General features: G+C 39.2%; 1 protein-coding gene across 5 annotated transcripts; it reads right to left on the bottom strand.

The window, feature by feature from the left end:
- Window positions 1-1,918: 1,918 nt before the first annotated feature.
- Window positions 1,919-25,518, bottom strand: qki2 (QKI, KH domain containing, RNA binding 2). Of its 5 annotated transcripts, none has more exons than XM_055042736.1 (9): window positions 24,928-25,518; window positions 20,111-20,259; window positions 17,651-17,767; window positions 14,004-14,147; window positions 10,012-10,099; window positions 9,515-9,799; window positions 8,398-8,421; window positions 7,657-7,734; window positions 1,919-5,015 (listed from the first exon to the last, which is right to left on the bottom strand). In XM_055042736.1, exons 1-9 carry the CDS (start codon window positions 25,067-25,069, stop codon window positions 4,993-4,995), a joined length of 1,050 nt encoding a protein of 349 aa, XP_054898711.1. In that variant the 5' UTR covers window positions 25,070-25,518; the 3' UTR covers window positions 1,919-4,992. The 5 variants fall into 5 exon arrangements, with proteins under 5 accessions (XP_054898711.1, XP_054898712.1, XP_054898713.1 ...); XM_055042737.1 differs by having other exon boundaries at window positions 7,657-7,731; XM_055042738.1 differs by lacking the exon at window positions 8,398-8,421.
- Between the last annotated feature and the right edge of the window lie 1,866 nt (window positions 25,519-27,384).

The raw sequence follows: 27,384 nt of genomic DNA, 5'->3' as shown, positions 1-27,384 counted from the left end.
AACCCTTTGGGAGAATGTCTACACATCAGTTGGTGATTTTAACCTCAACAAAACACTATGCAGAGATTTTGAAGAGGCCTAGTCCAAGGCTGGGTCTACATCCAATTGAGATGCTCTGATATGACGCTAGACAGATCTGTCACGCATGAAAACCCCAAATCAACTTTGCAAAAAAGGATGTGGCTAAATTCCTTAAAATGTAAAAAGACTAATTACCAGTAACCTCACTTAATGAGTGGAACAACTAGCTTATCCTTTCAGGGGCGATCTTTGATAAATAGAATAGTTAGAAATAAATCTATTTTGCCATTTGTTCTTGTATTATTTATTTATTTTTGTTTGATTGGATGCGTTTTGAGATATTCTAGCCTACTTCATGTTGTCAGCAACAAGTGTGCTGGTGATGAGGCCAAGGTGTGGCTTTAGTGAAATTGAATTTAACTTTCTAAAGAAAATGTAAATGACAGGTAAATGATTTAAAAATTACTGAGATTTTTTTTCCACTTAGGGCTCAGATGAATAACTTTTTTTCCCTAAAAAAAAAAAAAACGTTTACAAAATGCTTTTGGTATGCAACTCAGGCTATTTTTGTCTGACGTCGAAACTGGATTTGGTACATTTAAGTTTGACAAACAAAATAGCCAAACTGGAAGAAATCTGTGAAAGGCACATGTTGAACCAACCTGCCTTCCCCTTTCGCTCTCTTCTATTATTTGCCTCACGCAGACACTGACACACACATGCGCACAATCACACTTCAATTGTGAGCTGTGGGAACGCTGGGCCCCCGGTGCTGGCCGTGCTGAGAGCTGACTGCAGAATACATTACCAGCTGCTTTTAAGAGGGTCTCATTCCAAGAGAACGGGGGGCGGGGGGATGAAAAACAGCACAAAACTGGAGAAAAAAAAACAGGAAAAGCAAAGACGAGAGCACATACACACACATACCCATCCCAACACTCATGTAGACCCCACCCATTTTAATACACACACAGTCACACTTTAATACCCCCACCCCTCTTCTCCTCTCTCGCTATCTCCACTCGTGCTTCTTCCTGTCCAGAGGATTGTCAGCAGCGGTCACATTATGTCCTTTCACTGTCCGTGATCAGGGGGTTGGGGTTGTAGCCACAGAGCAGGATCAACTCCAAGCATGAAGTTCAATATCGGGCCTCCCCCTTCTTTCTCCCCTCTCCCACTCCCTAACTTTACAATGAAAGCAGGAAGGGCAGGGAGAGGACGAATGAGCCACCCACTGCTGCATTCACCACTGAACACCCCCACGTGATTCTACTTCGTTTTTTTTCTCTCTCATTTTTTCTGCGTGTGAAACTTTTACATGAGACTTTAAAGGGAATTTTCGCTCTCAAACTCAAAAGCATGAGGATTGAACTGTACAAAAAAAAAAAGGGATTTGAAGATGAGCTCAAGCAAATGGAAGTCCCCAAGACATGTGTAGGGTGTTAAAGCTCAGTTTTTCCCGAGGCTTTAGGGACAGACTGTGATCCTGTCTAATATTTACTTTTGCAGATGTTCGAGGGCGAGCTTGCACAATCAATTTTCCTTCAATTCCCCGGTCAGCTCGGCCTTCAAACCTGCAGCTCCCCTCCCCTTCTTTTTTCTGTTAAACATGTGCATGCCTGTGAGAAACCATGGTGAGCTGGGTGTTTTCTTCTCTCTTATTACCCACTTGGATGTGTGTGTGTGTGTGTGATGTCCACTTGAATTGCACAGGAAGACAAAAAAAAAAAACAGAAAAGGAGAAGTGGGAAAAAACACAGTTTGGCCTTTTCCCTGCATCTTGGCTAAAGAGTCCACTTGGTGTTTTTTTTTAAATCCTCTGTGAATCTAAAGAGTATTTGGCAATTAGTATGCAGAAAGGAAGCTGTTTTGCATAATTAAGTGCTACAGAGAAGAAGCAACAAAGTTTGTTAGTTTTACATCTAAGAGTTTAATACTTGAACAAATAGTTATTACTCAGATAAAAGTTAAAAGATCATCATTCAGCACATTTTTTTTTAAACCGTCTTAAGAGACTTTTTATTCTTTAAAAAGGAGGCAGAGACAGATCCCATTAAAGTGGTTAATAATCACAGTAGTGGTAACAGTTAGTAACCTAAACTTGGCACCAAAGAGTAGATTAATGTTGTACTACACTGTTAATTGTCACACTCGTTGTCGTATACAAAAAAAAGCACAAAGGGCAAGCAATGCTGATCTCAAAGGCTCATAAAAAGTTAAAACAGAGAACTCCAGTTTATCAGGAAATAAAGTATTACTGATGGCACATGAAGGATAGTTTGACCTTAAACTGAATCTTTATCCATAATAAGGCATAATTTCTCTTATCTGAAAATGTCGTTTAATGTTTTTCTTTTTTCTTTTTTTTTTCTGGCGTACAAAATAGAATATAAAAATACAATATCAACTTGGTACAGAAGATATGACTGCATGGTTTCGCTCATTTGAAGGCATCACTTGGTTTGAATGTGTGAAAGTTAAACTGTGCTTTTGGACAAAAAAGCAGATACACATGCAAAACAAGAAGAAAAAAATAACAAACACAAAAACAAAGATAAATTTAACACTGTTCTAGTTTTAAAGATGCTTTTTAGTTGTTGCATCATCACTTTAACTCATACTTATGACTGCAAACAAAAGTATTGGCATCTCAACTGAAAAACACATGTAAAATATATTTGAAAAAAAAAACTATTGCAGCAGCATAATCTCTTAATGAAAATTGCAGAAAGCTTCACTCTTTATCTTCAGTATACTTAGTCAGTGGGAAAAAGTTTAATGTTAACAAAAAAATTCCCTCCATTTTTTTGTTTTTTGTTTTGCAGGTATAGTTTAGTTTCTAAATTGAAACTTTTAAACCATAACCCCATTTAATGTGCAAATAGAGTTCAAATCTGACATGACCCAGATTTATTTCTCTTCAGAATGAGAGAGAAAAGAGAACATGCCGTTCAAATCAATCAGATGAGCCATTATGAGGTTTACCAACTCTCCATGAAAATAAGAAAAGATTAAAGATGTGTGAGACTTTAAATGGAGCTGTGAGCAGGTAAGGCTCAACACAAACTATAAGAAACAAACTGGGTGCAAGGCAGTGCAAAATTTTTAAAATACAGATTTGATAGACTCCCAGAAAACTGAAAGTGGATCATATCTTGATCTTTCACAAGTATATGATAAATAAAAAAGTAAGAATGCTGTAAGAATGGATTACTTTTTCTCCCTCTGAAAAATGTTCTTAAATGATGAAATAATCAGACATTTTCACTGTTATTATGATACTGAAATATTGATAATTATATCCAAAAGGTTTGCATGCATCTTTGCAAAGGGTGCAAACAAATTTGTACGCTTCTGTATTTTGGCACAAAAAAAAAGGAAACAAAAATTGATTCATATTTCTTACATTCGTAACTCACCAAAATGAACCCCAAATAATATAATGTGGGGTTGGGAACAGAGGTGGTGTGGGGGGGCAAAAGTGGCAAAATCAAATAAGTTGATGGAGAACTGTGATAATTTCAATAAAATTGGAATTCAAAATTTAGTACACATAAGAATGACTATAATTATGCAAATGTTTCAATCTAACTCAAAACTCACACTTAAAAAAATAAAAACAATGAATTAAAATATGCATCCATACTGGTATAATCAAATATAATTATTTTCATTATTCATTAAAGTATTTTATAATAATTGTACTACATTTCATCACTAAATAATTGTGGCTCAACAAGTAGCCACTAACTAACATTATGTTTTTAGCTGTATTAGATTTTTATGGGTGAGAATGCCAGAGTAAGATTAATTATATATTTTATCATTTGTGAATTTAAGATATAATAAATTAAAACATTATTACACTTTTTCCAATTTTTTAAAAATTCTATACTTTTTAAAGTTCCAATATTTTATTGCAGTTTATTTATTGGATTTCAAATTTTATTGAAATAATCACATGTATGACTGGTTTTATATGATTTTATCTAAAATGATTTATTCATGTGTTTATTTTGCATTATGACATTTTTGGCCCTCTGTACTGCATCAAGACGTTTCAATTCAAATAAAAGAGTAGGTTTATGTGTGACATCGTTCCTTCACTCTCAATAAATAAAGGCACTGTTGTTCGAGGTCGTACAATACTGTAGTGTGAAAAAAGGCGAAGGCATCATTGTGAAAGGGACTCGGACAGAACTTTCCGTTTCTGTTTGTGGGTGTGGGTTTGTGTCTGGACTGCAGGATCTGGCATTTAGGAGATCATTTTTCCTTGCAGGGCACCTGTCACTTTATGGTGGAAAGGGTTTTGTGCTGGCATTTTCTTTTTCTGAATGATGGCTTTTTCGGTGTCAAGATAGATTTTTGTTGGTTTTTTTAAACATATGCATGTTTTAACACCGTTTGTGAATGTTACATTGCAGTTAAAACTCGCTGCGAAGAAGCACTCACTAAGGGGACAAATACAATAAAATCTTAACACACGTCCCATAGTTTAGTGTGTATGGAGGGTTTTCTGTGCTGATAAGTAACACCAGTATCAGTATAGTTACCATGTTATTAATAGTCATTATTGCATGGCATGGCAGCACAGCAGGATAGGAATCAGTTTAGAAAGCCCTTCTCCAGTTTGGAGCCCACACCCTTGTAAAGTCAAACAGCTGTCACAGATTGTAATTTTGATATTCAGAGAAGATTCTTAGACTGGCTTTGGGATTTTAGAAGGAAGGCACATTTGGTAAAGTGATGGGAAGGGGCTGTGAGGTGGGGTCCTGAGGTTTATTCCCGGGATCGCTGTCATCTGGTTGGCTGGTTTAGATACAGGAAGCAGCAGCAGCCGGCTTGTTCCCAATGTTCTGGTCTCTTGTTGGCTGAGCTGCGGGCCAATGAGCACGCCAGCGGGCAGAGATGGGTGGGTCATCAGTGGGCGGAAAGGTCAGAAGGTCAAGGGGCAGGGCGGAGGGGGTGGGGTCATGGGTTAGTTGCCGTGGCAGCTAGAGTTAGACGGACAGAGACGGACAGACGAGGAAAGGAAACAAAAAGGGCACATAAAAGGGGGGGACATAAAAAGAAAAAAAGATAGAAGAGAGATTAGTGTCAGCTAGTGGCGTCGGGATGACAACAAGGCAGATCTAGTGCGGTCCGCGCAGCGTGAGGGTCGTTACGAAACGCCTGCATGAGCACCGCAGAACCATTCACAAGGACTCGCATCAACCTTGGTGTGTTGACACAAGGAATGGCTGGTTAGAGATGCTCCCATGTGCTCATGGAGGCATCTGCAGGGTTTCCCTCCTGCTGCCAGACTGCTGCTATAGTGACACTACTCATGCTAGCTGGGCTATGTCTAGCACAGACAGACAGTGAAACCATGGACAAGAGAGGGAGGCAGCATGGTTTCATGTGGGTGAGAGAGTGACCTTTATGTCCAAAGAAAAGTTCTCCAGGCCTTTCACTCACTGACAAGTAGAGCTATTGTTTAGAGCAGTAGGAGTAAGATCTGGATGATTAAGAGTTGTGATTAACTGATTATTGGTTTTCAGGTCCATCTCAATAAATTAGAATATCAATGAAAGGGTAGTTTATTTCAGTAATTTAGTTCAAAATAGGTTTAATACACAGAGAGAGAGAGAGAGAGATTTCAAGCGTTTGGTTAATTTTGATGATGATTATGGCTTACAGTTAATGAAAACCTAAAATTTTCTCAGAATATATTGTCTAAAAAGTCATGGAGAAAGCTGCTTGACTTGACAGTTGTCCAGCGGATAGTCACTGAAATCACAAAAACTCTTTTAAGTGTTGTTTCCAAGTGTACTGGTGGAAAGTTGAGTGGAAGGTGAAAAGTATAGGGGGCGGAAAGGGGAAAATGCAGAAGCAATAGCGACAGCCTTTAGAAGATTGTGAACTGCAGTTGGAGTCTGTGCTTTGAGACCCAGCATTGCATTCCTAATGTTAAAACCACACTTGCAAATAAAAGGCTTTAGATGAAAATCAGTTTGTATTTCATTTGGAAATCCATTTCCCGAAGTCTGGGGGAAGAGCAGAAAGGCAAAGAATCCAAGCTGCATGAAGTCCAGTGCGACGTTCTCACAGTCAGTGGGAAAATGTGATCAGTGATTCATGCAAAAGGAGCCCCATATTGAGGCACTGTACTGTAGGCTTTTCAGCAAACTAACATTTCTGTCTTAAAAAAATAATCTTTTAATTGGTTTTATGCTGTTTCCTTCTTTACAGAGGGAGTGCATTTTTTATTTTTATTTGCTGTAAGCCATAATCATTCCAACAGCTGAAACATATCACTCTGTATGTAACAAATCCATAAAAAATGCAGGAGTTTCAGTTTTTGAATTGAATTACTGAAATAAATCAAATGATCAGGGACACTCTACTGTACTGAGATGTACCTGTATTGACTATGAAGTATTAGAGCAGCACCTAGTGCAGTAAAGACAGTAATGAGAGGTTAACAGATGACTTTAGAAGGACTTGAGGGACAATTTAACAATAAACAGGCTAAACTACAAGAATTTCCAGGCTTTGGTTTGATTTGGAGATTTGTTTCAATACTCATCTTTATTGCCTTTTAGTGTTTTTTGTCCATCGTATACAATAGGAGCACCACTGCTCGCACACACACACACACACACATATATATATATCTATATATCTATATATATATAAATATATATATATTGTAGCTAGCTAATCCATTTCTCAATTTCTATTGCATATAACAGTCTGGAGGCCTGCAAAATCAAGAAGGTCACCTCATCTTAAATACACAGAAAAACACTGCCTTCATTGCCACCTTCGCGGTGACTAAAACAGTAGTAGCTACACATTTTGAATACAGTTTACATGGAGACACTTCATCTATAAAAAGCATATCATAAAACAAAACAAAAAAAATTTACAAACTAAAAAAAACTACAGGTATTTCCAGGCGATCTTGTTCCGTAAGCTTCATATAAGCACTTAAATCCTTAAAATCCCTATATACAAATTTATTTTGCAGCTAAATACATGGTAACAGCACCACTCTGGCTAGGAAATAAATGAAAGATGTAAACAGTCCCAATGATAAAGTCCAGTGGGCGACTGATAAGACCACAAGCAACAGTATTTCATACAAAAGAGCTCGTAACACAGACTTCAGTAGTTATCACACGCTGTGTCATCTCATATTTTACTTTAACTGTCATGTGAGAATTGGGAATTACACAGGATTTAATTCATTATATATATATAAAAACAACAAAAATCTGTGGAAATCTAGTGGAATGAAGTTGAGTATAAATAAAAGTTTCCACAGTGTTTACTTGATCAGAAGTAGTACTTAGGTGGAGAAATGTAACGTTTTCAGAGAGACGACTCAGAGGAGTCACAAGGGCCGAGTCACATGAGCGGGCCGCGGCCCTGCGAGCTGTCCGGTTTGGGCAAACAGGCGAGCAGCTGTCACCTCCACAATCCCATCACACATTTCACTTTCACACGTTACGCCTGCTGCGATTTCATCTTTTTCTTTTAAGGCATGCCTTATTAAAGACTCGTGTAAACTGGAATTGGTCCATTGGTCTGCATGCACACACACTAACTCACACACAGATACACATAAGAGTGGCTGGTGAGCTAACTAACCTCTGTCTGTGGTCACTACCCTTTGGTAAGGATGGATTCTCTTGTCGTGGCGTCGTACCTTAGTGGTCATGGCACCTGCTAACAGTCATTGATATTTCCCCCAAAAACAAAACACAGAAGGGTTACTCATCAGAAAGACAACAGACAGTCCCACCCAAGGCACCAACGTCAGTGACACCAGGAATTTACAAGTTCTTGAGTCTGAGGGTGAAAAAGGGTGGAAAAAAAAAAGCCTCTTAAAGAGAATCTTTTGTTGTTTTGTGGTCTTCTGCTCCCTAAAGAAAATATTAATCCACACTGCTAGTTTTCAACTAACCTTAACTAGTAGATTCAAAATCAGCTTTAAGCAAAAGTCACATTTATAGCTCTGTGATCAAAACAAGCTTTTACCATATGTTAAATCGCAAACAGCAGCTCTAAAACATCTACAGGTTCACTAAAATGCGTTAAAAATTACAAGCAGAAGCTGAATTATTATAAAAAGGTAAGTAGTTATCACACCACAATGCTAGATAGCTACGACAAACATAGGGAAATTAACAGGAATCTCTCATCCTAAAGTAGAAACAAACTGACTGTCTGCTCTGTGGGATAACTATATGTTTGTGTGGGGTGAATGGTGGTGAAGGGTGTGCGTGTGTGTGAGGGGGAGCAGGTGAGGGTGGGGGTCTCTGCAAGCCAGTCCAGGTGTGTGCTAGGAAGGGATTGCTATTGCTTAGCCTTTGGTTGGGAATGCCATACCTGCAAAAACACAGGGAGAAGGGACTGTTAGCCCAGCAATGAGCCTCAGCAGGTTTCTGTGTGTGATGTGGATGTATTACAAGAACTGGACATGGCAGCCAATCGGTGCCAGAGGTGAAAATCCTCAGTTCCTGGTTCTGATACGAAACCAAGACCAAGAAGAAAGAAATAAGAGAAAGATAAAGTCATTTCTTTGGCGCTGTTGAATGCCCAACACAAAGTTTTTGTCATCCATAGTAAAGATATCAAAAGGTTTTAAATTAATTTCAGATTTTTTTATTTTTTATATCCAATTGCTAATATGAGAACTTTGTTCCCAAAACATTTAAAATAAATATATTTTATATTGGCTTTTGGCCAACTGACATGAGGTGATCAGCAACAGGTTGGGGAGGGTGTAGAGTGGCACTAATCTATGCCTCATACAGCCAGACATAATTGTGGTTCATCTCTGGTGTATCGGATAAAATATTGGATATACCTTCATAGAAATGGGCATCAATTACATAATTAATTTTGGAAAAAAATTATGAGCACAATAAAAGCTGTGTTTTATCACAATAAAGTTACAAAAACATTACTACTTGCCCTAAAAACGTAAGAATGGTTGGAATTGTTTCTTTTTCTGTTTTTAACTTTTGAACTGTTGTTCAGTGAGAGCGTGAATATTTTCAGTATGTCTCCAGGCAGTTATTGTGTAGCTATAGCTATAGCTTTAGTGGTGCACCTACACTTCTTATAATGTAACTGGTGTGCAAAAGTAGCATGTCTGATAACGTGTTAATAGATTTTTAAAAGCAGTATTTATGTTTGAATGGGTATAAACTGTGCAGTTTATTCATGTCATTGATTACTGAATATTTATTATTTATGCATGACAGGAGAAGCAAAAGGGAAAAAAAGCAACAGAAAGATTTTATTATATTTCTATTGAGGGGAAGGTTTAGTAAGAAGCTAAAAGCGACACTTCTCCATCCTTTCTATATTCTGACTAACTCTACGTAATTGGAGATCTGATTATCTGTTAATACAAACTTTCATTGGTCCCCAGTGTCCAGTTCTCGTAATACATCCATTGACTATTTATGAAAGTGATAGACTGTTGCTTGGTATGTACCTAATACTCCAGTTGAGTCAATCGGGTATTCCAATATGGAGGGCGTGAGTGTGTAGGGATACTCGTAAGGCGTGTAGATGATTCCAGATTCGGGTCCTTGCTGCACCAGTGCTGGATGTGGATTGGCTCCCGGCACAAGGGCGGAGCTTTGGATCTGACGGATCAGAGGCATGATGGTGGGCGTGGTCACCGGGGCAGGGTTTCGCAGGTTGGGAGGCAGGACGGGTGTTGGGCCTGTGATGATTCGAGGCGCCTGAGGGGTCGCTAGCGGGAAGCCGGCAGTGGCTGCGCGGCGAAGCAAACGTACAATAATGCGAGTGTGCACACACCCACATGAGCGCACATACAATAGACAGGGAAGAAGAGGAGAGCACAAACAGTCTATTTAACAAGAGGAACAGAGGCATTGTTCATATTACAGTGAAGTCCTGTACTGAGACCCTTCCTTTATCACCCACTCACCCTCCTCCACATGTTAACTATGAGGTCATGCTTACGTGTCTTGACATTGGCATCTCTGTAGGTCCCATTGAGAATGGCCAGCTCCATCAGCTGCATTTTCTTCAGGTTGTCCTCCCCCTCAGCCTGTAGCAGCACAGGCAAACAGAAAAGCACAATCAGATCACAGCAATAACTGACACTCAAAGGCAAATGAAGAAAATGTTGTCAGAAAATGTCTGGAAGTTATACAGGATGCTCGATTTGAACTAGTACTTTGCGTATGTAGAAGTTTCAGAGGTTATGAGTTCAAAGGTCAAAGTGCAAAAAGTAGATAATTAAAAATTAGCTCGTGTAACGATACCAACATTTCTTGTCAGAGAAAGGATACTACCTGCAATTAGGACATTTACTTAAAAGCATTTACTTACTTATTTCTAAGCTGTGCTACATAGGTACATTTAAATAAATTATAATTTCATTGAAAAGTAAATTGATGGACTGTACAGTTGTTATTGCTTTGCTTTACAACAATAAAGTACTAAATTTCTACTGAGGGCCGCGCATCCTCTCCCCTAGTACTTCTATACCCCCTTTAATGGAAGAAATTAAATTATTAAAAAATGTTGAACTCATATTTTATACAGAGCAATAGCACAAATATTATCATATGTTATTTGGTTATTTTGGTTAATTTGGGCAATTATGGTTTACTTGGAATAAAAGTCCAAGATTTGTATATAAAAACAACAAAAAATAATTTTCAAGACACCATCATGGAGAAGACCATTGACTTCACAGGTATCCAGCAGATAGTCCTATGAACCCTCTATAAGGAAGACAGGATTGTAAAAGAAAATTGAATGGAAGGAAAAAGTGAGCTTAACAAAGGTTATAAGGATTATCACTGGTTTGAGCCAAGCTCATTTAATATTTTGAGAAATATTCACAAGGCATGGACAGCAGTGCTTAGAGACACTATCCCATATCCAGGACATGGACGACTGCTGATGAATTCCTTGCGTTAAGCCACCCTTCAAATCAAAACAATGTCAAACGCGTCGTGCATAGACTAGACTAGAGAAAACAGAACAAACAGTTTTGTCTACTGCTGCCCAGTAGACAAAACTCTCCTTTAAGATAAAATTAAATGTATCATTAAAATGGAAATTTACGGTGCCAGAGACTGGAGGAGGAGTGAAGTCCAGTGAGAAATGAAAAAGTGAGGTTCAGGTATAAGTATTGCTCACTTTTTCCTTCCTTTTAGAGCCACAGTACCCATTTTCTGATGTCTACTTCTTGGCAGGATAATCCCCCATGCCTCAAAGCTCAAGTCATCTCAAGCTATTTTTTGAACATCGCAATGAGTTTAGTCTGAGATCACTGGTTCTCAGGCCAGCAGTTTAAAATATTGTTTGAGTAAAATAACATCTACAATACCGCATTAAACCTGACAAAGATACAAATACGAAAACCAAGTAAATCAGTCAAAATTTTCCACTGCTTCTTACAGTGGAGAGAAGAATTTGGCTGAATGAACAAAAGGTTTACTGGTAGAGTGCAAATCAATTGCACTTTACCCTTTGTAGCCAGTATCTCCAACTAGATGGGTAAAGAACAAAAATTCCTCTCCCAAGAACGATTTCTACAGGACACTATCTTATTATCTGCGAAACTAAACTATGTTGTCAACAAACCATTTTTATCAATATTAAATTCGCCAAGTCATCTTATCAATCAATCAATCAAATTTTTATTTGTATAGCACATTTCAGCAGTAAGACATTTCAAAGTGCTTTAACAAACACAAAAACACAAAGTTATCAAGTGGGGGGTTCTTGCATCCACAAAAGGTTTACTGGTTACACTCCTACTGTGTTATAAGGAACAAAATACCTATTGGTATTTTTATTCCCAGTCACGCTCACAATCACGCAGTTTACAATGGTGTTAACAGCCTTTCAACGGGCTTCTGGCACGAAACTCCGTACATCTCTTTCACGGAATTTCGAGCAGGGATTCTGTCGCCCCTCACGGATTTTTGTGCAATTCTATGGTACCTGTAAGTGTCTAGAATTTATAGGGTTTCTGTTATGCATCATGACCCTCAGTCACTCGCAGTTTTTCTTCCAACACGAGGTTCTGTACATCTCTTTCACGTATTTTTGTGCAATTGCAACATAGAATCAACAATCAAAACATGACATGAAGTCACTGCAGTATGTTCTTGTAGATTGCAGTTGAGATACGGTAGAAGCTGAAATGCTTGTTCACCACCATACATAACTAATTATAGTGCTGCTTGATTCAGTCAGATCCATTGAGAAATCAAGAAATCCTAATGCCCAAAAACACTCTCTTAAAGATTCTGAAGATCCTACTGTGTTCCCAAATGAGACAACATATATTCCCATCATTAAGTTAAAAGATTTGCCAAATATTTTCTCCCAGTGGGACACGCAACACCCAGTCACCCAGACACCCAGGCATCAAGGTCTAAATCTTGATGCCTGAACCCCTGAGCTGATTCCTTTCAGTGTTTCTGGCTCTATTCTATGAGGAGGAAGCTCTATACAGGAAGTTGATTGTGTTGGGGCTTTGTCTTTTCAGTTATAATCTATATCTCATAAACTTAGACAAGGCTGCGCTCTTTCTTTAGTACAAGAGACATGCAGTGCCAATATTACCAATATTACCACAGACGGAGCCCCAATACATCTATCCATCTGCCCCTTCATCTTGACATCCCATGTAAAAAAGACACAAGGACACTTGAATTCTTTCACTTGAAGCAGAAATAGATCCTCAACTTGTAGGGAGCAGTCAACCCCTTTCTGGTTGAGAGTCACGGACTCAGACTCAGAGACTTCCATGTCAATAGACAGAACTCTCTGATGAATATTTCTGACACCTTGTTGAATCTATGCCAAGGAGGATTAAAGCAGTTCAAAAGCAATGAAGAGTTCTAGCAAAGTGTATCGAACAAAATTGTTGTTTCTTTTAGGTTACTTCATAAGGATTTGAGTAAAAAGTCTGATTCTATGAAAGTGCGTTTTTTGTTGAAGGTCATCACACCATGAGGTTCTCCTACTAGCACAAAAGCCAGTCACAAAACAAATCTCAGATCTTTTGAACTGGACTTGCCCAGAGTTTGAATCCAACCACCTCACCACACAGGACATATTCAGTGTCAAACACGCTTGCTTCTTAGCTCTAGTTACAGCCCAGTGAAAAGCTTGACTGATTTACATTCTGAGTGAAAGGTCAGCTGGGTTAAACTAACACATATCATTGACTTTGCTCGCTGCTCATACAGACGCATGCATGTACAAACACGGATTAACAGGTGCTCAGCTCCTGACGGCCTATAGACAGTGAGGGTTGCCTATCCTGCGAGGGAACTGGAAGTGACAACTAATTGTTGCAACAGAAGCCCACCCCACTAGTCCTTTCAGCCTCTGTCTATTGTCGTGAATAATGAAGAGACGAAAAAGGAAGGAGTCTTGTGATTACGAAATATCTGCTTTTCTTTGTGTGAGTCTTGTGTGTGTTCGCATCCTCTGATGTGCTTGTTTAGTCCTCACATCAGTGGATGTACATGTGTGTCTGTAGTGAGGCGATAGGTGGGCTGCAGAATGTCAGAAATGTTGAGGAGTGCCATCAAAATGTTCTCCTGTGAGGACCCGAAAAACCCCAGAAAGAAAACCCAGAGAGCAGAAGGAGTACTGTAGCCGGTAGTTGGGAACGAAGTAAGTTGTGAACGAGTGAAAGGAGTGATGGAGTGGGGAGAAGGAGTGAACAGACTCTCCATTCATTCCCTCAGCCTTTCAAACAACCCGGGGCTGCCATGGCAACCCCTTTATGCGTGTTCCCTAATTACCCTAACCCCTTACACATACCCTCATACACACAAGGACACACACACACTCTTCTTAGACTGACAGTCCCCTTCCCCCTTCCATGCATACCAACACAGTGAGCTCTCATCCAGTCACAGAGTGTTTTTCTGCGAGTAAAACTTTGTGCTCCGTGATTTTTCTCCGGTACTCACAGCGGGCACCAGAAGTTTCTTGACCTCGTTGATGGCTCGCTGGAGCTTGATCTTGGCGCGGTTGTGCGTGTCCTCCACAGTGATCAGGACGTGAAGGTCCTCGCTGAGGTGCTCCCAGTTGGGTTTCCCTCGGTTCATCTCCTCCTGAAAAGCACACAAATGTTTTAAAAACCTTTGAATTTGAATGCGCCACAGCCAATCTCAGAACAGGATTTCTCTTCTCCTCTTCTTCTCACTTGGCTTGGTTTTTGGATCATGCACAACAAACACACAAAACACTCAAGGTTGTCTAACGCGGCTTAGGGGGGTACACTTGTCTCGTGAAACGACCATGTTGTTCCTGAGTGGTTACACAAGATTGATGTTGCATTTTAGTGGCTGTTCAGTACTCTGATTCTTTGTGTATTACTTCCCGAAACCTCCCATCTCTGTAGTAGGCTGTGTACTCCAACAAGGTTTTAATGACCATTAGAAGAGTCTCAAGCTCTCAGCTTCCCCATGTAAATTAACATGGGCAATTTTTCTGTACATTTAAGACAAGTCTTAATTGTGTTTTGCCAAAAAGCTCAGTTAGGCTATATTCACATCAACCCTGTTTATTCTACTTTAATCAAACTGCAGCTCATTTGCAGAGAAAGTCTAGTTCAGTTGGGTAGGTGTGAATGCACAATCAAACTCCGATGTGGACAAAAAAGCACACCTAAAAATCTAAACTTTGGTTCTGTTGAAGTGAATTCTGCTGTGGTTTGAATGACTGATTTGAATAATTCAAGAGGACCAGAGACTGTTCAAAAAGCAAGGAGCAAACTAATGTGTAGTACATTTTGGGTAAATACAATTCAAAGCAAAAATGTGCACGTCTCAGGAGAAATGGCCCAGGGTCTTTTGTCAAAGATAAAAAGTAAATCCTGCAAATACTAAAATCTCATGCCATTCCACTTTGGTTTACATTTCGTAAAGAAGGAAGATGCGCTCAGTGTCTTATTCAGAGGTTTTTGTGGTGTTTCCTTCAGTGGTTCTTAATCCAGGCCTCCACAAGCAAGGGGGTAGGGACACGTTTCTCAAAGGGTTTGGTTTGGTTTGTTTGGCACAATGCACTATGAAAGTGAACTGTATTCGCTGAAAATGAAACAAATGTTGCAATTTTAGTCCCCAATCAAACCGAGTCTACTTGAGTTTCAGAAGGTCTTTGCCTATCTGAACAACTCTAGGAAAATTTAGCAATCCCACAAACTAGCTGATTGGAGGGATAGAGATACAGATTTTTTTTTTCTATTCTACTTTCATCCTTCCAACTTCTTATCAGGGCTATTAAAATCAAATCCCATACCTTCCAGACTTTTAAAGAGAGTTAGAGTCCTTGATTATCCATGCTTATTTCTCGTGAAAAACAACTAATTATTTGGCACATATTCGCACAAATGAATGATAACCTTTTCATGTGCCCAAGTGAGCAAGAAAAGATTAAACCACTGTAAAGTAAGCAAACACATATCAGTTTAGATATGTTTCAGCTTTGTGGGACTTGTTCCCAAGATTTGGAAAGGATCCAGGTGACAACAGCAGAAATAGGTCAACTGCCTCTGGTTGTTCACAGATCCTGGCTAGTCGATGCTCTTTGGGAAATAAAGTATATTTACATTCGCAGCAGGGAGTTGAGGATTGCATCAAAAATGGTGACTCAAGACATGTGTGGAGTCACATTCCAGTGCCAGGTGTGCACGTATGTACTCATAGCTGTCCACTTGTGATTGGGTGACAAGAGTTGATCAAAACCATCACCCTTAACCTCTGAAGATCACTCCACCCTCTATGAGTTTTTTTTTTTTATCAACTGGAAGATAGTGAAGAATGTAAGTAGGTCATAGCAGTCAGTTGTAGTCAAAGCAACGGCTAAAAATTGTGAATCTTGTATCTTTGCGTGGCCTTCTTGCAAACGGTTTCCTCTGAGGCTGTTTTGTCAAGTGAGATGTATCATTCTGAGGAACACTGAAAGTCAACATCTTTTTCTCTTCTTCCCCAGTTGCCTCCCACTGTGTCTCTGTTTTCCTTCCTCTCTCTCTCTGCATGTTTCTCTGTGTGTCTCCCTTTGAGGGGCGTGCAGGGTAGGGAATGTTCTGGAAAGAAGAAGAGAGAGAGTGAGCGAGGGAGACAGGAGAGGGGGCGGAGGTGGTGGAGGAATGCTGGACTTGCTCCACCTGCCGTTTGGAAGAGCTGGAACCGACTCCGTCCAATAGCAGACACCAGGGGAGAGGAAGGGAGGACAGATGGACTGAACACCAGGATAGGAAAGCAAAACTCAGCCCAGAAGGATATACAAAAGGTCTCGCAAAAGTATTCACACCCTTTGAAGTCTTTTACATTTTGGTACGCTGCATCCCCAAACATTGATGCATTTTATTGTGATCTTAATTGTTAGGTAACTCACTGTATTGCATAATTTCAAGGTGAAAATATATGTTTTCCAAATAGAAATCTGAAAGTTATGATGTGCTGGGATGATGCGTTCATCCCATTTGAGGCAATACTTGCAGACACTTAGGTTGCATTTACAGCTTCTGAGGTTTGTCTCTTCCAGCTTTACATATGTAGAAGCTGAGTTTTCACCCATCCTTTTTTTGCAATAAGGTTGAATGGAGAGCATCTATAAAAATAAATTTTCAAGTTCTGTCACAGATTTCCAATTGGCTCTAGATGTAGACTTAGACTCGGCCATTCTACCACATGGAAATAACTTGATTTGACCCCTCAAAGGCTTAAAACTTGACCAAAATGTGACACGTAAAGGGTAAAGACTTGACTTCAGCTGATCATGACAGACTTGGCACATTACCTGACCCTCAAAGAATTGAGAGCTGCCTTGAACTTGAACTGAAAAACTTGAGACTCAACTTGGACTTGCCACTCAAAAACTTTAAATCTTGATGAGAAAGATCTGAAATTTGGGGGAGTTGTCCCTTGATAACTTGTGAAGTCACTTCAACATAAGGCAAAACACTTGAGATCTGATTAACTTGAAACTTGACATGGTCTTTTCTGTTAAAGACTAAAGGCTTGAAGTAAAGTTGCCCTTTTGAGAATTGAAACATGACTTTAAATTGTCAAAAAAAGATGTGAAACTTCACTTGGTCACGCCCCTTGTAGAAAAAGGACACAATCTTGCCCCTCACAATTTGAAACCTGACATTGATTTGTGTCTCACAAGGTTTGAGAACTAGCTTTGATTTGCTCTTTATACTTCAGACTTCGCTTGGGCTTTTAACATATGGACTTGAGACTTGACCTGAGGTAAAAAAAAAAACATGAAATATGAACAGTTGGTCAGCAAAGACTTGGGACCAGGTTTTGGCTTTCTCTTTATCAGCTTAACTTGGGGTGAAAGGTAAGTGACTTAACTTGGACGTCTCCCTTAAAGACTTATATCTGACTTGAACTTTACCTTCGAGGACTTGATTTATAAAAATGAGCTTGTGAATATTGCTGTTCAACACTGACAGCTGCACAGAGAAGGGTGGTAGCATGGTCAATGGTAAAAAGCTATATTGCTGTATTTCAGCTACTTGTTGGCCAGAGCTGACTGGTGTGTTGGACAGTATGCACATTGGAAGGTAAAAGTGTGTGGCTTCTGTGATTTTCAAGATGTTTACCTTCTTCTTGTCTCTCATGGAGCCCTTTCCTCGCACCATAATCTTGCAGCCGGTCTCTGCCTCTAGCTGCTTGGCTGTCAGGCCACGTGGACCCAGGATCCTTCCTACAAAATTGAACTGCACAAAAGGAGTAAAAAATTACAAAATTAACAAGACTGCATGAGAAGTGTAGAGCTACCCCTCAGAGCAAAATTGTTTGTTTTTTAGTGCATGAATTAGTACAATGATATCTTTTAAGTTTGCGGAGCTGTAAAGTGTTTGTGTTAGTAAGAGAGACAAAAATAGCTCATTATATGTGTTGCTGGCTGGTGTTGGTGGTATGACCGGACACTGTCGTACTCTTAACCTTATCTGTCACTACGGCTGAGTGATTAACTTGACAGGTGCCTCTTCGTGTGTGTTATTTCTTTGCCAATAACCCTACGTCTCTGTCGTTTTTTTAAATAACAATTGGTCAGCCTTATCCCGCTTTAATTTTTATGTCATTTTCTCTCAATGTGTTCTGAGGTTTACTTAGGTACTCATTCAAATCCATTCTGACCCCCTCTGCTCACCGCAACACACGGATCCAGACAGAGGAACTGCTCACTAAATTTAACCTTGATGTCAACGGTTTTCCAAAGCACTCCTGCGTGCGTCCTGTTAGCCTGCCGTCATGTGAATTAGGACAGCCCGGCATTGTAATGGGTGATTGGCGAGCTGATGCGTGGAGAAAATCATGTGAGCCATGCAATGTGGATCAACCAGCTCATACTGAAATCCCTGCAGTGCTGTGAAAAACTATTTTCCCCTTTACAGATTTCGTCAGATTTTTCTTTTTAGACATTATAATTAGATGTTTTAGATCATCAAAATAATTGTAATATCAGAGAAATATAACAAGATTTATTAGAAAAAAAAAAAATTTCTGATGATTTAATTTTGAAGGAAGAAAAAGCTATTCTAACTAATTTGGTAAAAAGGTAATTGCACCTAAACCCATCAGCTGCCATTAATTGTTTGTAATAACTTACAATGAGTCTTTTACATCACCGTAGAAGAATTTTGTTCAATTCTTCTAAACATTATTGTTTTAATTCAACCCCAATATAAAATTTTTGATCAACAGTCATATTCAATCAGTTATTAGGATATATGTCCAAATGAGCCTCATTTGTCAGATTAAACAAACGATTTAAAAATGGCAACATTTAAGCAGGTGTTGTACATACTCGTCATTAAGCCCACATTCCTGTTTTGGAAAATAGATTATTTTATTGGTCTGAAATGATTTTCTAATTTTAGATATCATGTTTTCATTAGCAGTAAGAGAAAAGTCAGAACAGAAATAAAAGTTTTCAAACATCCACATGTGTGCAATTAATCAATACAATCGGTTTCGCTTAGTCATAAAGCTCCTAAAATAAATTCGCTTTTCAAAAATATTTTCAATTATTGAATGGGTCTGTAACTTAAATCCAGGCTTTGACTGGGCCACTCCCAAACTAAAATTCTTCCAGCTTGAGCATTACTAATTACTACTAGTTTATTTAATAAACACTTTAAAACAACAGTATCTGTGAGATAGTGCTGTGCAGATAAAAATCATTAAACATTTAAAATATAACTACAGCTGATGGCTTCAGCAAGTGATCCTTGTCCAAAATATGCAAATGTTCCAACAGTCATACAATCATCATCATCTTTTACTGTTGGGTTGATGTTATCTTTTAGTTGAAAAGCTGAGTGAGCTATTTTTGCCTACTTCATGATGTCAAACAGGTTCTATCTATGTAACTCCTCAACTCTGCAGGTCTGGCAGTCATCAGGCCTGCAATTCGTTGTTGAAACTGAACCAAATGCGTTTAATCACGCATACTCATGATTTAATAAGGTGGCAATTACTTTTTCATGTAGTTGAAAAAGTAGTTGACACCTTAACAATTTATTTATTAACAATGATAAAGAAAATCATTGTTGAAAACTTGCATTCTATAATGCAAGTTTGAATTTTAAATTAAAATTATTTTGATGATCTCAAATATTTAAGTGTGATAAACGACCAAAATCAGAATGAAACTGTACAGGAGCAAATGCTCTTTTAAAGCACTGGTATGCTGTTGCAGTGCAGTTTAAAGCATGACTTTTTTTCAATAAAACACCTTGTGTTAACCTTAATCACACAAATTATTTTATTTTATAAAATCTAGTCCCAGTAGAGCCACTGGTCCTGATGCATTATTGACCCATTCAGCTCTAGATTACATCACTGGGTGTGAGCACAGATGATCTCAGAATGAAATCAGCTTCTAGATAAAATTTAAAGTAAAACATCCCCATTATCTGCCAGACAGTCAGCCTTACTGACTGTCTGGCACTTTCTGCAGCTTGGAAAGGATAAAGAGACAACAAACCAAGGTAAACAGAAGCGCTTTCAAAATAAAAAAAGGGGTCAAAGGTCTCAGATTTTTGTCCACTCACATCGGGGTACTCTTTGACAGGCACGTAGAGCTTCTCCTGCAGCTGAGCAACAGGTCCGATGGCCTCGGGGAGCTCCTCCATGTCCCGCCCGTTGAACATGCCACCATTTAGCGTGTCGTTGTACATGTCTTTGCGCACCCTGCCGATCTCTTTGAGACAGAGATCAGAAAAAAAAGAGAGGTTATGTTGATTGAACTGAAGAGGTTTCACATTTCTTTTGTCAGACTGTCCACTGCTGAGGATGAGTCACTGTCACCAGTATTAAAGGAAGCTCTGAGTGTGACAGCTGAAAGACATACAGGAAGACAAACATAAGTATTCTGCACCACCATGTAGAATCTAACTGTTTTATTAACCCTGCAGCATTACAGCTAATTTTCTGTCCTATTCCGTTTTTTTCTCTCTTTAACGCTAACACAGGATATTAACCCCAATACTCTGTAAACAATGTGAGAAAGAAACATTAACTTCACTTTTTTTTTCTTTACCATTTATTCACTGTTTATTCATAGAACGTGATGTTGACATCTAGGTGTCAGGTATTTGATATATTTTGTGGTATTTATATTTCAATACCACAAGAAAAAGTATTCGAAGCTGTCACTGCAAACAGCCAGAGCCACACAAAACAAATACAATTCTAAAAATACAATATACCTACGATCTGAAAGTCTCCTGCTCTACCACGGTTAACCCTTTTGGTGCTGCTGAACAGTACAAAGTAACAGCATTTAATCTTACTTTGAAATGTAAACACAACATTTACTGATAGAGATGAACCAATCAGGCCAACACCAATATTGTTTTTCTTTCCATTGCAGGGTGACCTGCTGCTCCCGATTTTGACTGATTCTGTAGAACATTTTAAAAAAAGAGCTGTAAGGTCTCTGATTGCATTAGATGATTGAAATCATACAAACATCCAATCAATTGTGCCCAATCAGTTTGTGGATTGGCCACAAACTGACTTTTACTGAACTAAAAAAATGCATCCAAGTATAAGAGTTACCTCAAAGTAAGGTTTTAAAACCCCTTAAAACCTTTTTTCCCTTTAGTTCAAATACCTTTTAATAAAACGCTAAAATAAGTTAGAAGTTTTTTTTCCAGGCTGTTTGGGGAACATTATAACTCTCCTCCCCCAATATTCTATATTTTATATACAGTGTATCTATGAAAGTAACATTTCTCATAACTATACTGTGTGCAGTGACCCGAGGTCTGTTTGTGGTTCAGTATTTGCAGATTTTTCTGTGAAACATAATGGCAAATTACTTGTGACAAATTCTCCAATTGCCAATTTTTTTCTAAAATATTTGAAAGAAAATATTTGAGAAGCTGAAATACCAAGCACCATTTATCTCCCTTGGTGCTGATTGTCTGTATACCCAAATAAGTAAGACTTTAGCTATTGGCTTCCACCTGCATTGACAAAAAGGTTTCCCCTATGCACACTGTATTAGGGTATAACTAGAGTTTGAATAATAAAAATAGGCAGTTATTTGCATTTTCTGATGGGGTTTTTTGGCTATGGTCCAAATAATAAATACCCCCAAAAATAAATCAATTCCTGTTTATCACCAAACTGATCTGACTGACTGATGAGTGCATTGTGCATTTCAGTGCTTTGATAATCTCAGAGCTGAGAACGTATTAACAGTTCAAAAAGTGACATTCGAAACAATTGTAACTGTTTTTGTGGTTTGCAAACATCACAAAATACTGATAATTGTAACTGTTTTCACAAAACGTGCCCCTGTTAATGCTAAACGACATGGTTATCGCCCTTCCTTTCTGCACGTCTCTTTTTATGTCCAGGAGTGTGACTACCTTGAAAAATACTAACAAGGTTTCACAGCATTCCTCTAAAAAGTAGATATTATTCCTGCATGCAGCTAAATGACATACAATAGAATCATAATATGCTTATATCAACTGGTTAAGGAGCCAGACTAGCCACTATGCCTGAGAGAAAAGTGTAGTAGACTTCTTTTACTCAGCTGGCAAGCAGTTCAGCAATATGTGGGGGAGGAGCAGTATCACTCTCAGCTGAGAGCAATTCTGGTCACTTTTTCCCATGTTGTTAAGCAAATTTTAATCCATATGAAGGTTATGACAGAAATTTGTACCTTCCAACTTTAAGGCTAATTTAGTTTTTTATTTCATTGAAATTCAATTTAATTTGCTCTAAATTTCAAAGCAAAACCTATTTATCGTGAAACCATGCTTCCTCAGCGATCAAGTCGGTGGCTTGAGTTTGCTGCAGTTGCACCAGCCTAAATGAGACTTATTTTTGTCCGTCTGTGCGTTTTGTTTATGGCCGTCTCAATGACCGATGCTTGCCCCTGATACCTTTGTAATGACACTCCAGCGCAATAATAACTGACTACAGCACCACACAAACACACACAGCAGAATAGCTGCCTTGGGTCGCAAATATCATCTGACCTAAGCAGGCTGACACCAGGCATGGCTCCCGCCTCTCTGAGTGATAAGTCTGACCATAATAACTATGGTATGACACTATAATTAAAGCCGCAGCCACAGTCACAAAGATGATCCTCTAATAACCTATTCAGACCTGTCCCTAGTGAAAAAAAGCAAACAAGAAAAAACAGCTATTAAAACACAACCTCAGACCTAAAAATCTGCACAGGAAAGCAAGGCCTGCTGTCACCCTGGAGCTAAAAGTAGCTCCAAGAAAACAAGAAGTGAAAGAAGAACAAGCGAATCGGTCGAAGGAGCGAACAATAAAGCACCAGTAGGGGGGCAACAGCAACAAACTTTATCTCGACACTTAACCTGTCTGTGGATTGAATATTGAAGTCAAAAATGCTTCATTATCAACAATACCCGACATAAACTTTAGACTTTTGTGGAACAATCTCATCCCTGAAGACAAAGCCATTTATACTGACCACGGGTGTCGCATTATCACGTGTGAGGGGTGAACATGCTCAGCTGTCAATCCTCAAAGGCACGAAGCTGACCTATTTGTTGGGTCGTAGAGGTCGTCTGGCTATGGGAGTGACTCTGCTGTGTCATGAGACTTGTCACGGAGCACCAAGTTGGAGCCACTACGATCCAGATGCGCACCAACAGGCCTGTAAGTGGCCCGTAGCAGCCATTCGAAAAGGAGAGTACACAACTAAAACACAAGGAAAGCTTGGGATTTGTGGTTCCAAAGATGTATATCTGTGTGTGTGTGTGTGTGTGTGATAGTGTGTGCAGCTACATCTGGTGAGATGCAGTGGATATCAACAAGTGGACTGTATCGGCAAGCTGAACACGCAACATGACTCGAGGCCTTGTAAGAAGCTACAAATCAAATATTTTACACATTCACATGCTCTCGTTCCAGCACAGGGATGGGCTGGAGCATTCACATAAGCCTGCTCATTAGGTCACTGGGAAAGACTAACAACTGTCTGTTTGTTCCCATCACTCTGTGTGTGTGCGTGTGGGTGTGTGTGCGCGTGGGTACGTGTGTTGAAGAGAGAGAGACAGAGAGAAAGCAAAAGAGAGAGAAAAAGGGAGAGATCTGCTGTTCTTTTCAGTGTATCAGAAATCTCGCTTAAGAAACAGGTTTGCAAAACCATATGCATGCTTTGAATGAAAACAGTCAGGAGACAACTGATAGCTTATCACTGGGATCAGCTTTTGGGTGAAACTCTGCTGCTTCCAAGGATTCAGGGAGGAATCCTGATAAAGACCATTCAGTAAGATCAGACACTTTTAGAATAAAATATTACTGAACAGAAGTGCTTTATTGATCCCACTCAGACAAATATGAATAACAGTAGTTAACAAAATGTCAAGATTGTAATTTGTAAATAGATAAGCATATTGATGGATGCAGACTGTAACAAAATTGTGAAATGTGTTTAAGTTGAAATTAACCAATCGGTCTTTTCTTGGCTAATACCAATTTTAGATATTTTTGGAGGTCTGATTTGCTGATTGACACTTCAAATATTGCCCTGCTGCTGTTCCTACAGTCTGAAAGTCAGAGAAAGCGTCAGAGTGACAGAGTCTTTCTCAGAGCATATGGAGAATATAGTAATTCATCGTTTCCCCTCCCCCACATGTTTCTGGGCACTACTGGTCAGCTAGCGGAAAGGCTTGTAAACGTTTTTCCTTGCTGAAACAAAACACAAATGTTGTCGAGTTGGGTGTTTACTTTTATTTCATAAGTCATATTAAATCTATGCATTGAAATCAAAACAAATGTTATGAGGTAACATTATGGCAACTTTGATGACTATTATGTCATAATATTTTGGCAGCTGTGGGAAAGTTTTTCTTGTCAAAGCTCAGCTAACTCCTCCATATATTCAAGCTAGAGATTAACAAATCAGGTTTCTATTTGTCTATACCATTATGTGTGTGTGTCTGTTTAATTTTTGTGTGATTTTCTTAGAAAGATCAGCTGCACATAAGTGTCAAAACTGTGCTATGGATCCTTTTGATTTACTTTGTAAGTTTGGAACCAACAGAAAACGAATAGCAAGATCCCTATTATAATACATCAAGACACACGCCCCTAAACTTTATTTTTAAATCAAAAATCAAGTTAAAGTACTTGCCATTATTTGATGTAATATCAGAGAAATGGTCGGAGTTCTTGGTAATGCTACGTTTAATTAACAGAATCTCAAACGCAGGATGTTTGGCTTTGATCTGCCAATAAGAGAGCAGAATCGGTGAAAACTGTCCGATTCCGATCTGTGATTGATCGATTTGTCTCTGGTGTTCATGAAAGTGATGGGTTCGCTCCCCTTGAGGCTTGATTTGCGGTAACGCTGCTCAGGCGCACTTACCTTCATCCAGCAGCCGCTCCAGATGCGTGAAGATGCCGCTGAAGTTGGGCAGGGAGCTCATCACCTTCCTGTCGTTCATCAGCTGCATCAGATAGTCCGGGTTGGACTTGGGTCTTTCCTTCACCTCTGTCTCCCCGACCATGGCTTTTGATTCGGGTGACCTAGCTAGCAGGGAAATCCTATCAACTTTTCTTTTAAATAAAAAAAAAAAGCGACGATCCCAGGGGAGAGAAAGGGGGTTCCACCAGCCACGACCCGCACACTACCGGACCAGACTCGACTCTCAGCTCCGGGCACAGCGGACTGTCCCTCGGTTCGTGAGTCCTGTCCTCTTCAACGGTTCTCCCCCCCAACCCCTCGGCTCGGCTCTCTCCAGAGTTTTGAAAAAGTTAAGGGGGGAGTTTGGCACTTGTTTGACACTTCGGCCGCCTCCGCCTTGCGCTCCTTCTGCTACAGAGCTACCATCAACTGGTGCCCTCCGCCCCGGCGACCTTGGCTCGTGTCTCCCCGGTGTGTCGGTATTCGGCGGCGGGGTCCGACTCCCTGTCATATGATTACAGTACAGCACGAGAGGACTGCGGCGAGCGCGCAGCGCGTCGCCGATATCAGAGGGAGAGGGAAGGAGGAGGAGGAGGAGGGGGGGGGGGAGGGGGGGGAGGCTCGCGCCCCTCGGCTTGCCCCCGCCCCTCCGCCTCATTTTCTGCCGCGCGCTCACGCACGCGGACACCCCACACTGTCTGTTAAAAAGCCCATAACAATATAACCGGCCACTGAAGATATGGCCACCTGTTCTGCAGCAGGCGCTGTCTGTCACTATTTATTTGTATTTATTTATTTATTTATTTTTAAATAAAACTTAGGGACATTCAGGTACCAGAAACTGCGGGATTTGGGGTTGATTTAACTCCTACAGCGTTAGATCTTTATTCATTTTCTGATTACATCATTACTGCAATTTGGTACTGAAGTGTGAATATCCAATGAACTGTGTTATATTTCCACTATTACTACCACAGTCTTAACAATTTAAAAAATATATCTACAAATTAAATCTGAGAAGTGTGGTGTATGTTGTCTTCGGCAAAAAACTGTTTTTGAGGCCTCCCCCATATTCTCTCAATGGATTAAGGACTGAACTATGACTGTGCCATTCTGAAATAAGAATATGATTTGATCTAAATGTCAGCACCTATGCTATTGTAGCTTTATGTCGTACGGCTAGGGTTACTGTCCTGCTAGAAGGTGAAGCTCTACCCCAGTCTCAATCATGTTGAGGCCCTTACTTACTCTGATTAGTGCCATTTATCCCACAGAATGATGCAGCCACCACCATGCTTCACTCTGGTGAATAGTGAGTTCAGTTTTAGGCCATATAGTTGTTGTTTTTTGTTGTGTGTGTATAGCTAAAAAGGTCTGTTTTGACTAGTACTTTTTTTTTTACTATTTGCTAGTTAAAAGTTTTCTGTAAGTCATCTCATGCTCTGGATTTTATTTATCACAGTAAAGATGTATGAATTTCAAAAAATGTAGCATTTTTCCCATTTTAATCTGTAAAAATAAAAATGAAGAAGAGCAAAGAAAAACTAACTACCATGCATCCTTTTCCTGCCATGTTCAACTTATGTGCTAGTTAGTGTTGGTCCATCAAACAAGGCTTGCAGTTGTGTGACAAAATATGCAAATCTCAATCAGTGAATACAAATGCATCTTGTTTTAATACATTTGTAGTTTAAATTCCCAATGACATTTGCATAAACAATATTTACATTTTACACATTTTAAATGCAATCAAATAAATCAACAAACATAAAGCAACAGAAATTATGTCTTGTTAGATAAAAGAAAAATTGTCCTACCTATCAATTTTGAATCAGAAATTGTGTTCAACCAGCTGTTAACTTTTAGTTTTCTTTACTATTGTGCTTCTGTAATTTCACACAGAGAAATAAGGTCTGTGTAAGATTATTTGTTTATTTTTTTTTATATTTCTTTGACTTGAAAAACTTGAACTTAAAAGTTTGTGGGAAATATTAGAGTGTCTATATCCACAAGTTTTGTGAGAGTATGATTTGTTGTTAGGCAAGAATTTGATCCCAAAAAATATCTGACTGAAGTTGAATAACATGGAGCTGAAGATTTCCACAAACACTAAGAGATTTTATTTTTCCAGACGAAGACATTTTTTTCTTCTGAGAGAAAAAGTGGAAAAATAAACAAAAAAAAAATTATGTAAAATAATAGCTTTATCCATTCTTACTAATTGGTTGTTAAATAGCTTATTTCTTCAGCTTTTATGAAATAAATAAATCAGAACTTTAACCAGGATGATGTAGATTTAACTACTTATGTCGAGCAATAAGCAATAGACGTAAATAAATCAGCAGTGGAATGACACTTGAAGCAAGTAGTTCCATGTCATAAAAAAGTGTCACTATGTGGAGGTCCTTTTTTAATCTT

Source organism: Poeciliopsis prolifica, unplaced genomic scaffold, assembly GCF_027474105.1.
Source record: "Poeciliopsis prolifica strain line A6 unplaced genomic scaffold, Auburn_PproV2 SCAFFOLD018, whole genome shotgun sequence".
Lineage (NCBI taxonomy): Eukaryota > Metazoa > Chordata > Actinopteri > Cyprinodontiformes > Poeciliidae > Poeciliopsis > Poeciliopsis prolifica.
The sequence above is the reverse complement of the archived record's forward strand: the minus strand, read 5'-3'. Positions and strand labels throughout refer to the sequence as shown.